General features: G+C 37.5%; 2 protein-coding genes and 1 pseudogene across 2 annotated transcripts; 1 reads left to right on the top strand and 2 right to left on the bottom strand.

Moving 5' to 3' along the window:
• Positions 1 to 257: 257 nt before the first annotated feature.
• LOC18597023 ((3S,6E)-nerolidol synthase 1-like) lies at positions 258 to 2,804 on the bottom strand. Its single transcript, XM_018123521.2, has 7 exons — positions 2,568 to 2,804; positions 2,223 to 2,487; positions 1,752 to 2,127; positions 1,435 to 1,653; positions 1,197 to 1,335; positions 666 to 914; positions 258 to 584 (listed from the first exon to the last, which is right to left on the bottom strand). The coding sequence occupies exons 1-7, from the start codon at positions 2,766 to 2,768 to the stop codon at positions 282 to 284; spliced, it is 1,752 nt and encodes a 583-aa protein (XP_017979010.2). The 5' UTR covers positions 2,769 to 2,804; the 3' UTR covers positions 258 to 281.
• A 4,262-nt stretch (positions 2,805 to 7,066) lies between these two features.
• Positions 7,067 to 9,610, top strand: LOC18597027 ((R)-limonene synthase 1, chloroplastic-like; annotated as a pseudogene).
• A 359-nt stretch (positions 9,611 to 9,969) lies between these two features.
• On the bottom strand, positions 9,970 to 15,014 carry LOC18597028 (phosphoinositide binding protein). The gene is made up of 3 exons (XM_018123165.2): positions 14,696 to 15,014; positions 14,194 to 14,362; positions 9,970 to 13,885 (listed from the first exon to the last, which is right to left on the bottom strand). Exons 1-3 carry the CDS (start codon positions 14,807 to 14,809, stop codon positions 10,224 to 10,226), a joined length of 3,945 nt encoding a protein of 1,314 aa, XP_017978654.2. The 5' UTR covers positions 14,810 to 15,014; the 3' UTR covers positions 9,970 to 10,223.
• Between the last annotated feature and the right edge of the window lie 916 nt (positions 15,015 to 15,930).

The raw sequence follows: 15,930 nt of genomic DNA on the forward strand, positions 1-15,930 counted from the left end.
ATTTTCTGTCGCGTATGATACACGTTCTATCTACCTATCAATTTAACCTTTAGTTATAAGAAATGGAAAATATTTGGTCTTTTATTATTACAATTGAAATGTTTGGCTATTAATGAAAAAATGTTCAAATGTTTAGCCCCAATTTGAGCATTTAGCTATTGCAAATAATGTTTGAATATAATTTTCTGAACTTGAAATTAATCATGATCCAGAGAAAATATATGTGGCATGAAGAGCTAGGAGTTTCCAAGATAGAGTTGTTAGGCAAAGGTCGTGTTCATTCATAAAAGAGTTTTCATGGGTACACTTTCGAACAGTAGGCACTCCATGTACTCTTCCAGGCTCGGAAGGCATTGGTTTTCATTGTAACTATACATCAGAGGTACCATTCTGGCAATGTTTAGAGAAGCCCTGGCGAAAGGCAACGAAAATGAATTTTGAGAGAGGCATTTGTGGTTGAGGCGCTTCCAAGCGTTTGAAATCATATGGGTAACATGTTTCCGGACACTTTCAACCTCAACGCCTTGGTGCTCCTTCATGTAGCAATCAACATAGGATCCATCGTTCCCATCCTGATTCTCATCCTACAATAAAATGTAACATGTTTAACAAACGAGAGTTGACACTTTGATTAATTGCATGTGGATTTCCAGTTGAGGTTCTACCTTGGCACTTCCCAAGTCATCCCAGAGTCGAAGGATTGTTGCAGTGGATGATATCATGCCAGGATTGTTGTCAATGAGTTCCACATGCTGATTATTTAAGCCTTGGCCAAGGAGGAAGAAGATGTGAATCAGGACTATATGTACTCCTGAGCTAGTGATCCCATTCTCCAAGTACTCCTTCGCCTTTGGCAGCTTCCCTGAAGCAAACCATCGTGCTTCTACCAAAAATGCTCTGCACAAAGTGGCCCACTGCAATACATACCCAACTTTATTATAAGTTATAAAGGTATAAAGGAGAATTTTTCACCCAAAAAGATATGCATGCCATGGATATTAGAAAAAATTCATTTTAGGATTAACTTTTTACTTTTTCCAGTGACAAAATCATATTAAAACTTGATTATAATATACAATATGCTTTTCAGATCAAGATGGCCTTTTCTGGTGGCCTTTTTTAGCATCATAATTAAAGAAATAAACATTTTTTTTCCTTGGATTAACTAGCTCTAGAATTAATCAAACCCCACATACCGCCTTCCTTAAGGAATTGACAGGGTTCCACCCGTGCTCCTTATACACCTTGTGGCTAATTTCATCAGTGATATCATCAAGAGCTTTGAAGCAAATTTTCATGTAATCTGGTAATCGATCAGTAGAACCGTAATCCCATCTATATGCAAGTTAATTATGAAAGAATTTGTGAGTTTGATGCTACTAAAAAAGAAAAAATTGTATGTGCATGATAGTTATGGTAATTCTGATGCATTACCTAACGACGGCTTGCGTGAAGAGAGTGAGTTCATCTAGTGTCCCATAAACATCGAAAATATCATCGATGATGTAGATTAAGGAAATGGGTTTTGTCAGATCAATCCGTTGCTCTGACAAGTTTGGATTAGTCAGGGAAGCCATGGACCAAATGTACCATTTCAGTGGTTGGTCTCTTGCAAACTCCAACTCCTTGGCTAAACCCAGGTCCTTCCACCAACTAAACAATTCATCAACCATACAAGTAAATTAGAGTTGGGGGACAAAAAAAGAGCTAGAAAGGCTTTTGGTTTGTGTTGATTCTAATATAAATCTTACTTGGAAATGCGAACAACTTCTTCCTGATGTAAAGATTGGACTATATTGAAATCCATTTTAGCTAGTTCTTGGAGGACATTTATCCAACCATTTGTGCCTTGGACATTAGTTAGCAAGTTTCTGGCTGTGAATCTTGATAGGCTTTTATGATAAGGTTGGTCCAGTGTAGTTTTTATAACTCTTTCAGAGAACCGGTCCAGTTCTCTACTTTGCCATGTTTTCAAGGCCTGGGAACTGAATTCTTTGGCTCTATCAAGAATATCTTCTCCCTCTACGGCTAGTTGTGAAGCTTCATACAGTTCCATCAATCCTTTGATGTCCCTGCGTAGTTCATTTCTGAAACTGCCCTCCCTGTCCTTGAACCTGTCAAACACTCCTGCTTCAAAACCATTTCCATTAGTTACTTAACAGAACAGAATACTCTCTTTAGTCTAAGTAAAACAGGCTCGGATTTGGCACTTCTGCACACACCTGCTGGGACAAAGTAACCTTCTTGTCTAAGTAGTCGAAAGCGAAGGGCAACCTCATGAAGATCATAGTCATGAACCCCATTAGTGCAAGACAGCATGTACTGCTTTTGCAGAACTTCATCAATCTCATACTGAAAATGGTGGTCGATGCCTAGGCGCTGGATCGCATCAATCATGACCAAACCTTGTGATGGATCTTCTCCCACTTCTCTGAATACACGCTTAAATGTCTCCAACTTGTTCGCGTGTTCAATGCGAAATTCATCCTGCAAGATTTACAGAGTTGGCTAAGGCTTGCGAATGAAAAAGAAACACTACAAGGGAAAGAACATAACGACAAACTCACGGTAATGGTGGGGTGTCCACTTCGATGACCAAAGTGTTCAGGGGGTGTAGAAACAATTCTGTGATCTCTAGCGATGGAACATCTAGGATTCATAGGCAATGAAGCAGGACCAACAAGGTTAGAATTGTGCAATAGTGAAGCTTTGTTACTAGCAATTGGAGCAATGGGGGATGAGAAAGAAACATTGGAAAACAACGCCATGGAGAGTATTTCTTGAATAGTTGATGCATGGTAGGAAAAGCAAAGGTGTCTATTTATAGGATTCCATGCTGGAATGCAACTACTAGCAATGTATCCACTAACCAACGTGATAATCAAGAATTAAAATTCTTAAAACTATTATATCAGTTCACAGGATTTTTTCTTTTTCACATGTTTTCAATAATGTCAAGTTGAAAAAGGTACTAATTTGTACTACACCATGACAAAACTAAGGGCAGTGCTAGAGTATTTTTAAGAGGGCAAACAAAAAAGTCAGTAAGAACTTTTTATATGATCAAATACTATATATATGTTCACTTATGCAAATTAAAAGAATAAATACTATACCATAAACTTTTGTATAATTATATTTTTGAATGAAAAATAAATTATTAAATGTTGAAATCAATAAATTTTTAAATCACATATTTTGTTAAGAGTAAAAGAAAAAAAAAACTAATATAGATAATAACATTCACAATAGAGAGTCAAATTACCTTACCTCGATTGCAGAAGATGATTTTTTACATCTGGTACGGAATCAGACAAGAATATAAACCAAGATGATAAAAAAAAAAACTAAAAGATATAAGTAAAAGGTTTATTAATATCAAAAAAATCTTTCAATGCTTTCCGAATTCTTTCCTTTGTAATGTTTACAAAAAGTTCCTATACAAAGTAATGATCATCAATTTAAAAAATTCATTGCTGTTTGTCAAACAATGTTTAATTAGGCTAATATCACATCAACATGAAGCCAAGCATTGCCCATATAATTGAATCAATAATTGAAGATTTTTGTTTTGTAGGGAAGACTATCTGATGACATGAGTGGAGAGGTTGATATAATTTTGCTTTAGAGACCGAGACGAAGCTTTCGCTGTTGAGACTCGACCAGTCATGTCATCACATATCTGACGTGAAGGTTGGTTATCTCCATCTGCAATGTCACAACAACGTGGTCGTACCGTTCCTCTCTCTCTTTGGTTGCCCTTTTTCTTTGCAGTGAGATTAGAGATGGTACACGAGTGGGTCTGGGCGGTTTGAATTTGGATTGTTTCCAGTTTTGTCCGTTGACGAGCTTCAACTGTTGCATGTTTTTATCATTTTTAATCTACATGTGATTCCAATCTTGAATTGGGCGGTTTCCATGTTTCTATATAAAAATTCCTATGTCCCACATAAATTTCTACGTTGGGTACTTGTTTTCATACAAATAAATTGATCGATTTGGAGATAGTTGTTACCTTTTCTCCTATTTGTTCTATCAAGATGAAAGGAGGAAATTTCTTATGGTGCAAAAAAAGGCGAATCCCATTGCATGTTGAGTCTAAAATCATCCTAATATCAGTTTAATGTGGACTTTCATATTACACTAGTGAAATCTTAGACTTGAGTTATTGCAAATAGAATTGATGTGGACTTTTACGGAGTTAAATAGGTTTAAGTTTAACGTGTATAAATGACACATTTAATATTAATAATAAATTCTATTAGTATGATAATAAATTCTATGTAAATTATTTATATTAAATTTTATTATATTTGATGTTATTATTATTTGTTATAATTATTTTTATAATTATTGATTTTAAATTTGAATATTAAAATTATATTTAATTATAAATATTTTAAATTAATCGTATTAAATGTGTTAATCATATTAAGAAAAAATTATATTAATCGTTTAATTGTATTTACTAATCGCGTCATGTCATATAAAAATTCTTGTGTTTATTAATCGTGTCATGTTATAAAAAATCCTAACACGTTTAATAAACGTGTTAGTCGTGTTATGTTACACGATTATTAAACATATCCATATACGTGTTTCAGATGTTGACACGAATAATTATTTATATCCTATTTGAACTTAATCTTATCGTGTTTCGTATATTAATCGTGTTAACACGATTAAGATACAAAAACACGAATTACCAAGTTAGCTTCCACATCACAATGATGACATTTTGATATTGTGAAATGAGGTTTGATTATAATTGTGATGTAATGTGTGATGACCTTGATGAGGATATTTAAAATTTAGGTAAGTGGGATTGTGATATTTCATCGCACATCATATGTATAGTCTTCGAATAAAGATGTTTTACTTAGCTACTCCATCTCAGGTCATATGCTTTTAATCTTGTATTATTAATAAAAAATTTTGTGTCGACTTTCCGGTTGGGCAGCTTGTCTCTTCATAAATATCCCAAATAGGAAAGCTTTCCAATAGCATTGACTTGACATGCTCTTCCAGGGCTGGAAGGTTTTGGTGTTCATCATAATTGTACATCAGAGGAGCCATCCGTGCTCCGTTGAGGCAAACCTTAGCGAAACAGGGTGAAAATGGATTTGGGGAGCAACTTCGTTGGTTCAGACGCTTCCATGCGTCTAAAATAATTTGCACAACATGTTCTCTTGCACCTTGGACTGAAATTCCTAGGTGTTATTTTATGTATAAATTGACATAGGATCCATCTCGGCCTTCTTGATTCTCATCCTGCAACTAATATCCGTGATTAATGTGCATGTGTGCCTTATTATGCCCTGCATTCTTACTGATTTTGGCATCACGAAACAATCAAATATAAATCACAAGCACGAACCTTAGATTACCTTGGCACTTCCCAAGTCATCCCACAGCCGTACAATGGCTGCAGCAGTGGATATAATGCCTGGAATTTTAGCCAAAGGGTCAACCTTTCTCTTGGTTATACCTTGATCCACGACAAAGAACGCATGGGCCAGCGCCACGTGTGCCCCTGTCGTCACAGTGGCATGCTCCAGGTATTCTTCCGCCTTAGGTAAATAGCAATACAGCTTTAATTCAAAGCAACATGCAACGAATTCAGTGGACCGTGTGCTTCAACCCTCCTAGATATCTTAGGCTTATGTTTGGAGAAAAAATTACAAGTCAAAATTCGAATACAATCAATTATAAAAATTAAATAAATTATCAAATTTAATATCTTATGATTTAACATTCACAATTATTGAAAAAATACAAAAGATAAATTACAGAATTTCATTGAAATTGACAAAATATAATAATTCTTGACAATTAAAATAATTCTAAAATCCATTCAAAGAAAATCTAATAATTAATTTTTCTTGTTTGGCGTAATCTTCTTTATAGAATGGAACTGGACCTTATCAAGTGTCAGTTCAACCTTAATAAATATAACAAAAATAAAAAAATATACTTTAAATAATTCAAGTTCAAGGATTTTCTTTTAAAAAGAATTATACAAAAATAAAATATAATTAATTGATAAGATTTAATAAGAAGATCCATCAATAAGGTGTGAACATCTAAATAAAAAATAATATTTTATACACAAATTTTGATGGATAGTTATTAAATGATTAAAATTGTTATTATGTAAATTATATAAAATTAATATGAAATTATTAATTATTGTTATGGAATGTGAAAAGGGTGGTTGGGGTTCCCAGATATTTGCAAGACAGGCTCGTCTTCAGAGAATCTGTGAAACTGATTCATGTACTTGCACTGACTTCGGTTCCATTGAAGGATCTTAATTTAGCACAAATTTTCTTGCAATACTCGTTTGGGCTTTCATGCTGTAAGGGGACTCACTTTCCAATAACAAGAAGCTATCTAATTAACAAATATTAACCATGTTTCCAAGCGAAGAGACAACGTGAGAGTGAGATGCCACGAAAAGGACACCAAACCATGATCGTTGAAGTTTCCGAGAATGGCAAGGACCAGACCTGATTCTGATGTACTCAGCATAGCAAGTATGGCTTCTCTTCTTATTTAGACTAAATTTAATAATCTCAGGATTGATTCGTTACAATTGATATCAGAATATGTGTTAAATTTTTATATTATTTTAAAGATTGTATAATGCAATTTTAAAAAATTGTTAAGATAATGATACTTAGACTCAGATCATTATGTGTCCATATTTACTCACAAGGGCCAAATAAGTTTCTTAGCTTGAGTAAAAAGATTCCCTCGGCACATCTGAGAGACCTTGTTAGTCTTATAATATTGTTCCTAATTCTGGAATCTTCTTGCAACCCTGAGTCCTCTGTATATATTACTGTTCAGCAGTAGTACTTGATCAACAACATTGATATACCAGTATTTTCGTGCTAATTAAGTCGCCATTGGTAGGAGTTTTCATTTAATGGCGTCCTCCCTTCTTGCATCAACTCCATTTTTCTCAAATACAAAGTGTCAAGTTGCAGCACTGGTGTCACTGAGAGGTAGAAAGAATGTCACTATTCAGGGGCCTATCACATTTGTTGCCAGCTTCAAAATGTCAAGTTCAGCAGCCAATAGGCGGTCAGGAAACTACCTGCCTTGCCTTTGGAATGATGATTATCTGCAGTTGCTGAGAAGCGAGTAGAAGGTAGTTATCATGGTCATCATTTTTTTGTTAATATATAGCCTTCATAAAATTTGTCAGTGATTAAGAACTTCAATTGCAGGGAGATGACCACGTGAGACACATTGAAGAGCTGGAAGGAAAAGTAAGGATGATGCTAAACAATGCAGAAGAGCTATTGGATCAACTTGAGCTGATAGACAACTTGCAGAGGCTTGGAGTGGCATATCATTTTGAGGATGAGATTAACGACATACTCGGGAACATCTACAAGAACAACAGAAACGATCAGAGGGAAAATTAAAGACAACTTACATGCAACTGCTTTGGAATTTAGGCTTCTCAGGGAAAATGGATACCATTCTTCTCCAGGTATGAGATGTTTTGTTAACTTATCTTGTAATGCATATCCGTGAGCATATACAAGGACAGAACCTTCGATAAAGAAAAATATATAGTATTCATGTGTGGAGTGTGTAATAACTGGTTCTGCTCGAATGCAGATGTTTTTGGCAGTTTTAGGGACGAGACACGCAATTTCAGGCTCCCTCTAAAAGATGATATCAAAGCAATGCCGAGCTTGTATGAAGCTTCATACTACTGTTTTGAAGGAGAGAGCATCATGGAGGCAGCTTGGAACTTCACGTCTGAACATCTTAGATACGACAATGGTGATGTGGATCCTAATCTTGCCATCCAAGTCAGGCATGCCCTAGAGCTTCCGATACACTGGAGGATGCCAAGGTTAGAAGCAAGGTGGTTCATTTTATATGAAAGAAGAGCAGACTTGAATCCCCGTTGTATTGCAGCTTGCAACGTTGGACTTCAAAGATATGTCCAGGTATAAAGATAGACTTAACATATATATATTTTTTTTTCCTGCAAAATCTAAGGCACTCAACATAAGGTGAATCTAGATCCACATAATAAAACATGTAATTGGTTTTGATGTCCATCAATTTGCCTGCAAAGGTGGTGGAAGAATACTGGTCTTGGAGAGAAATTGAGCTTTGCCAGGAATAGGTTGGTAGAATCCTTCTTATGGACAGTGTGAATTGCTTTCAAACCTCAGTTTGGAAGCTGCAGGAAAATTCTTACAAAGGCCATTGCACTAATCACAGTGATAGATGATACTTATGACGTCTATGGCACCTTGGATGAACTTGGGCTCTTCATTGATGCCGTTGAGAGGTTGGTGGGTAAATGTTCTGCCATCTGATCCATTGCCTTATTACTTTCCAAGGGAGGACTAATTGACTTCTTCCCTTTTCTACATGTCTCAAGTAGACCTATCAAAATGGACTTGGTCCATTGGATCGGTCAATTTTTTATTGAATATGAGATGAGCTGAGTTTGAAAATTTAAGCTCATATTAAAATTGGGTTTAAATGGGTTAACTCATCACATTAGTGGACTGAGGTGGATTGAGACAGGTCAGTCCTATGAGTCAAAAAAAATAAATAAATAATTTTGATGTCTCATATAAAAATGGGTTGATCGGGTTCAGCTCATATTTTTTTGCTCACAAGAACTTGGGCCGGGCTGAACCGGATCAGTCCATATTGACACCTCTAGTCTCAGGTGGGATACTCAGGCAATGAAACAACTTCCGAACTACATGAAGATATGCTTCCTTGCACTTTACAACTCAGTTAATGAGATGGCTTACGACATTCTCAAGGAGCATGGCTATAATGTTGTGTTGAATCTTAAAAAGGCGGTATGTATCTGGTGTCTGATAAATGTCATCTGATCTCATCTGTGATTCAGATTCAAGACATTATAAGTCTATTTTTTTTCAAATACAACAAATTTCCATTCCAACTCTTCTGCTCTGCTTATGGCGTCAGTTGGTGGATTTACTAAGATCCTACTTGTTGGAGGCAAGATGGTGCCACAGTGGATATACACCAACTTTGGAAGAGTACATGAACGCCTGGATATCAAAAACAGGCCCTCTAATAGCAATTCCAGCAAGTCTATTTGTAACAAATCAGATAAACGAGAAGGAATTAGAATTCCTACAAAGCTACCCTGATATATTACATTGGTCATCTGTGATTTTTTGACTTCAGGATTATTTACGAACTTCATCAGTACGAAAGCTGGCAATTTTTTATGGCTTTATTAGATGAACTTTGATTGATTACCATGCACTGATAAACTTTGTCACTTGTAATTCAGGACAAGTTAAAGAGAGGTGATGTTGCAAAATCAATCCAATGTTACATGCACGAAAATGACGTCTCCGAGGAAGCTGCCCGTGAACACATGAGGAATCTAATGAGAGAGGCATGGAAGAAGGTAAATGTGCACCGAGCTGCTGTGTATCCATTATCCCAGAATGTCACTGGAATTATACTGAATCTTGTGAGGACGGCCCATTGTATTTATCAACATGGAGATGGACATGGTTTTCAAAACCACAAGACTAAAGATCATGCAATGTCATTGCTTTTTGATCCCATCCCTTTATAGAAAGAAAAAACTGCCTTCTCTCAATGTGGTTGCAGCAGTGAAGATGAACATAGGTGCGGGTCAAAGGTGAGTCATGCATAGGCTATTGGTTTTCTAAAGAAAGTTGTTCGATACAAACATGTCCCCTGTCCGCTCATAGTAAGAAACAATAGCAGAAATGTATAGATTTTCTTCTAGTTTAAGCAGGGTTCACAGCCGTTTAATGCCAAAATCATCGTACAGGGACAAATTGGTCGAGTTAAAAGAATTCGTTCTTTCTGATCCTTCTTTATAATTGATGCATTGCTGGAGATTTTAAACCTTACATCTCTGTTCATGAACAAGACAGAGACAACAAGAATCAATTCAACAGAAACAGAGACAAATGAACAGAACCATTTATTAATCAACATATTGGTTATTTTTGTAACAAATGGTATGAAACATATAAATGAAGATACATTTTCCATCAAAGAATATATGACGGAGAACTGAGCATACATGCTTGAGATGAAATGAATCCTCCAACTCTTTTGCTTTAAGTTATTTTACATGGTGCCCTCAAATATTATGTACCTCAATCCAGCCATTGAAGATTTTCCGAGCTTAAAATGGAATATTATGTAATTTATTATTATGAAGACAAGGAATTGAGCTTTTTCTCCAGCATTTTGGCCCTCCGAAGAGCATCCAAAGCCTCAGCTTGTTTGCCCGACCTTTTCAAGTTTACTGCCTTCAACTTTTCTGCCTTGATCCGCTCTTCCAATTGGATTCTCTCTTGGTCAACCTTTTCACTTTTGGAACCATTGGGTTTTACGGGCTCTGTTCTTTCTGGGCCTCGAGCGACAACACTTAAATCATCCAAACCAATTGCTTTCAGGGCAGACAAAAGTTGAGGATCGAGAAGATCTTCAACACCTACATCATCTACTGGTTCTGCCCCTACGGTAGAAGACTTACTTGAATCATGACCAGCCAACTCTTCCAACTGGGCTTCAAGAGACTTGGCCATTTCAAACTCAGCTTCTGCTTCTTGCATCCGGCCTTCTCTTCGTAGCTTCAAAGCCTGGCGCTTATGACTGAGGGATTCCTGTTGCAACTTGAAGCGATCACGCCCCGACAGTGGTTTTGGAGCTAAACTTGATGCACCCTGCTCCTTTGGTGCATCAGAGGGAACAGTGGATGAAGATGTTGATGCACCATTTGCACCACCTTTTGATGGAGTGCTATCTTCTGCCAGACTCTTCTCCAACAGCTTTGCCTGCCGAAGTTCTTCCCGAGCTTCTGCCAATTTTCCATCTCTCTTCAAAGCAAGTGCCTTCTTCTTGTGAGACAAAACTGCTTGCTTAAGTGAATCTTGGCTGTTATGAGAAACAAATCCCTGAACTGGACTCACATCAAACGCATGTGGCTTCTGCTCTCCATTAACCACTCTACTTATTCCAGTAGTATCTTCATCCTTGGTTCTAAGATCTTCTTGGGAAGCCAACTGAACATTCGGTCTAGCAAGAGAAGAGAAGTTGGAACCAAAATCACTTTTCTCTTTCAATTTCTCAGCTAGTATCTGAGAACTAATTAGGTCATCGCCAGTCAACAAATCCACTATGTTTGCAGACTGGTCAGGTGGAGAGACAAAACTAGCAGTTTCAACTTTTCCCTTACCACCTAGAAGTCCCATTGCACCTGAGGGATCTGATTTTTCAAATGAGGATTTCTTGTCTTCTAGTGGCCCGGTGGCTGCAGGAAATAACAGCTCGGAATTCCTCAGGGTAGGATTATCTGTATCGCTCTCCATTCTTCCTAAACCGATTGATGATCCTACGACTGTTTCACTTGGACCCACTGCCACTGCAACTGGCCCTTCCTTTAATGTCATTTCATTTTTTAAATTCCCTTGCCTTCCCTGATTAGTAAATGATTCAGAGTTCCCAGATGTACTGTCCTTGGATGAATCAAGCACAATCTCACCTTTTGGAACTTCCAATTCTGCCATTTCAGCTTCCAGTACCTTTGCCCTTTGCAACAACTCCTCAGCCTCTTCAGCTTGACCATTTCGTCGAAGGGCAAGAGCCTTTCTTTTCAAACCCAGAAGTTCTCTTTGGATTTCCCCTTTACTTCTTGGCAGCGAAACTGAAATTCCTGAAGAGGGTTGAGAGACAGATGGATGGCCAGAATGTAAAGACTCACGAGCACTTTTTGAGTACTTTTCTTGCATAGTTGCATGTTCAAGCTCTTCATCCTTCCAACCCAAATTCTTTAGCACTGAGAGCAGAGCTGGATCATTCATATCCTTCTCTGTAACATTCTCATCATCTGCTTCTTGCGCAGCACTATTAAGGGGAGGCAACATGGCTTTTTCGTTAGGCCAGTTCGATTCCACCACTTTCTTTGGTGCCTCCATCTCTGCTATCTCAGCCTCCAATGTTTTTGCTGTTTCCAGCACTTCCTCTGCCTCATCAGTATTTCCTTGGCGCCTCAGAGAAAGAGCTTTCCTTTTCAAGCCTAATAACTCCCTCTGTATTTCAGCTTTAGTTCTTCTTGATGCCTTGGCTGGGGTTTTAGGAGGGGCACAAGTCAAAGAAGATTCAATAATTTGCTCAGAATCTTTTTGCTTAGAATGTTTCAGCAAAGAGTTTGAACGCTCATCATCATTGTCATTCCAACCTAAGTTCCTTAGGATTGAAAGGTATGTCGGGTCATGCATGTCTTGATCTGTAACATCTCCTCCTTCAACCGTCAGATTTTCTAATACATAAGGATGCTCATTTATCATATCCTTACCCTTACTGCCGATAGGTACCTGTGCAGCCTTCATGTTTGAAGTATTCTCCATTTCTTCAAGCTGGCGCTCAAGAATCTTGCCTTTCTTCAATTCTTCCTCTGCTTCATCCAATCTTCCTTCCCTTCTCAAAGCAAGGGCTTTCTTCTTCAATCCCAGAAGCTCTTTCTGAATCATCAATCCACTCTTTGGTGCAGGTTTCACATCCACATCTTTAATAGCATTAACATTTTCATCACCCAACTTAACTGACTTCACTGATATGTCAGAAGTGTGAGGAGTTGGGTCATTTTTATTCACTGTCAAATTCTCCGCTTGACAACCGAAGCTTTCAAGGTCCTTCTCAAGTAGCTTTGCCTTCTTTAACTGAGCCATTGCCTCCGCAACATTACCTGCCCGCTTTTGACTAAGAGCTTCTCTTTTTAATGAAAGAATTTCACTAACTAGTGCCTCCCTATTAACAGGAGCAGACTGAGCCACAAGATCTTCAGTGGGGTTAGAATCCTCGGTCCAACCTAGTGATTTCAGAGCAGCAGCTATTTCTGGATCCTCCATATCCTTATCAGTTAGTTCAAAATTACTATCAATACCAAGATCATCAGCAGTTCCCACAAGGTGATCAAAGTCCAAGTCATCAGTATCCTCATACTGAATTAACATTTCATCTTGTTTATCATCGTCCATACTATGGATTATTGCAGATAGCTCATCATCAGAATCTTCAGCTCCAGCCAAGACTTCTTGTTCTTCGAGTTGCTTCTCTAAGACTTTAGCTCTCTTAAGTTCTTCCTTTGCTTCTGCAAGCTTCCCTTCACGTTTCAACATAAGAGCCTTTTTCTTAATGGCAACAACCTGGGTTTTATCAGTGCCATGAGCATTAGTCTTCTTAGGAATATCTCCAAGAAGAGAAGAGAGCTCACCCTCCAAACTCATATTTGTGGATTTTTTATCAGTGTCATGTAGATCCATATCAGACCACCCCAATTCCCTGAGTTCAGCAGCCAGGTCATCCTTATCCCTACCCACCTGATGAGGGACCTTACTTTTTCTGCCAGATTCTTTAGGCGCATCTTTATTCTGGATCTCGGACATGTTGCCAGATGGCAAACCTTTTTTACGGTTTTTTCTTATATATATCTCCAAAGACTCAGCCTGCCTCTCAAGCTCCTTCCCTCTCTTAAAGGCTCTTAGAGCTTCCTCAGATTTCCCTTCTCCTTTTAGAATTTTATACTTCCTTTTTTCGTCCAATGCTTGCTGGCGCAACTCCTCGGGACTGGATGATGCCATATCGTTTTGCATAGGCTGATCAACAGACTGACTTCGACATATTTCTCCTCCCCCATCATGACTGACACCCGCTTGAACATTTGAATATGAAGAACTGCTAGCTGCCCTTCGAACACTAGGGTTCATGTCCTTGTTGGAAGCTACTCCTGACGAAGAGGATTCCTTTCTGTCGGCACCTAGAATCTGGTTCAAAATGTCATCCTCATCTTTTGCAGCCGGTTTCAAACTACCTGCAAACAATGGCTAAGACATTTAATTATTGAAAGTAAATGCTCTGGGGTTCCATAGTGATAGCTGAAATACATGAGCAAACAAACAGGTGAACCATCTACAAAACCTACATCAGTAAATTTTAGTTTAATGTGATCATAAATTAGTTTCAAAAGGAAAGAAACTTAATAAAACTGTACTCAGCCTTCTAATACCAAGGCATGTATACAAAATGAAAACGAAGTAAGACAATATTGTCAGTGACTAAATGCACTACACAGCGAAAAATGAATCTACTTCAGGTAATAACCAAGTAACAAAACGATACCTCTACCAGCTCTACTTTTGTATCCATGGCGCAACTCAAAACGCGCAGCCTCTTCTAGCTTTTTACAGGGTTCACAAATACGCACAGGAGAATCACCCTGTCCACGCAAGACCATTCTTTGCTGTGTGCAACTATTGCAAAACAGGCCCCCACACCTTCGGCAGTGATGCTGATAATCCAGAGTAAAAACAAATCAATAACTAGCACAATCATTGCAAAAAAGGGGGAAAAAATTGTACATCTTACTTCTCAAATGAAGGATTTGAAATTTCTGTCATACAGAATCCACAACATTAACCGACAAAGAATCTCAAATTCCAATATAATGATTCCATATCACAGGAATTAAAGAACAAACTAAGATACCCAAAACTTCTAGTAAATTAGTACCAACCCACATACATTTAGACATTAAAATAACAAGGTTTGAGATACAGGTATTGAATTAGAGAGAAGAAAAGACAAGAATCAATTCAAAGATCAAGGGATCGAATAATAAAACCTTGCGATTGATGAAGGTGAACTGAGAAGAACACCCTTGGCAATGTGAAGCATCATCCACCCAATTATTCCCTCTCAACGACGGCTTTGTGGGCAAACCGATCTTCTCCAACATATCTCCTGTCTTTTCTTAAACAAAAAGAAATCGAAATCAAAGAAAAGGAAATACTTTTTCTTCTATCTGCCTCTGATCTTTCTTGTCCTCTTTCCTTTTTATTTGTATTTTGCCTTTGCTTTCGATCTTCGGGTAGATTTATTGCAGAGAGAAGACGCAAAAGATGTGTTGTTTAGGCTCTAGTCTGTAGACTTTTTGTATAGAAAAAGTGTTGATGACGACGAGGACGGTACTTCGGCTCCGGACTGACCCGACAACGGCGTCGTTTCTCGGTTTGGCGCGAAGGGCTCCGACGACGCGGGCTTAAACGTTAATTGGGTTGGACATATTAATCGTAAAGCAGGCAAAAATGGGCTACTCATAAAGCCCAATAAAAGCCTTATACTACTCTTACATAAGCCCAAATTTGCCCACATTGCATAAGCCCAACGTATTTGAACAAATATCCTCTGTTCCGTTCAGTGTATTTTTGATAATTTTATATCCTATATTCAGTAAACATTATTTTTATTATTAAATCACTTATTTTTACTATTAAGATTTAAGATTCAGAGTTTAAAATTTAGGATTATGAGTTAAAATTTTATTAATTATAGTATATGAATGAACATGTGAAGCAGAATTATAAAATGGGTATCCAGCGACACCAAATTTTTCGTTTATTTTTTAATTTTTTTTCATTCTTCTAGATTTTTTTTTTTTTTTTTTTGTATTAAGTCTTTGACTATAGTCTTTAAACATCAAAAAGATGTTAGCGCCTCGAAAAGAAGACTTGTTCTTGACTTTGCATTCATTAATGATCCCAGCATCCCACAAATTGGTAGACTAAAACAAAGATCACTAAAATCAAAGTTGTTCACAATTGCATCAAAGAGAGAGTTAGCACCGGCTCTTGCAAGGATGTTGGTCCAACCCTTGCATTAATGGTTCACAATAAACCATGGCCATTAAATTGCTTTGCACTTCCCAAGGAAAACATGGCACCTTTTTTTTTTGTTTTTTTTCTGGGGAGCACCATGTACTTTGTCCTTCCCTTGATGTCCTTATTCATGGTTAATCATTAGTTCATTATTTAATTCTCATTTCCCAAGGAAAAGAGACAACCATGTCATTGAAACTTG

The sequence above is a fragment of the Theobroma cacao genome, chromosome 6 (assembly GCF_053813885.1).
Source record: "Theobroma cacao isolate CCN51 chromosome 6, ASM5381388v1, whole genome shotgun sequence".
Lineage (NCBI taxonomy): Eukaryota > Viridiplantae > Streptophyta > Magnoliopsida > Malvales > Malvaceae > Theobroma > Theobroma cacao.

Coding starts and splice junctions, on each gene's coding strand:
- LOC18597023 (XM_018123521.2), bottom strand. CDS start 2,768: ATGGCGTTGTTTTCCAATGTTTCTTTCTCATCCCCCATTGCTCCAATT. Junction 1,336..1,434: donor TTCACGCAAGCCGTCGTTAG/GTAATGCATCAG, acceptor ACTTGCATATAG/ATGGGATTACGGTTCTACTG. Junction 585..665: donor ATGACTTGGGAAGTGCCAAG/GTAGAACCTCAA, acceptor ATTTTATTGTAG/GATGAGAATCAGGATGGGAA.
- LOC18597028 (XM_018123165.2), bottom strand. CDS start 14,809: ATGTTGGAGAAGATCGGTTTGCCCACAAAGCCGTCGTTGAGAGGGAAT. Junction 14,363..14,695: donor TCACCTTCATCAATCGCAAG/GTTTTATTATTC, acceptor CTGGATTATCAG/CATCACTGCCGAAGGTGTGG. Junction 13,886..14,193: donor CAAAAGTAGAGCTGGTAGAG/GTATCGTTTTGT, acceptor CATTGTTTGCAG/GTAGTTTGAAACCGGCTGCA.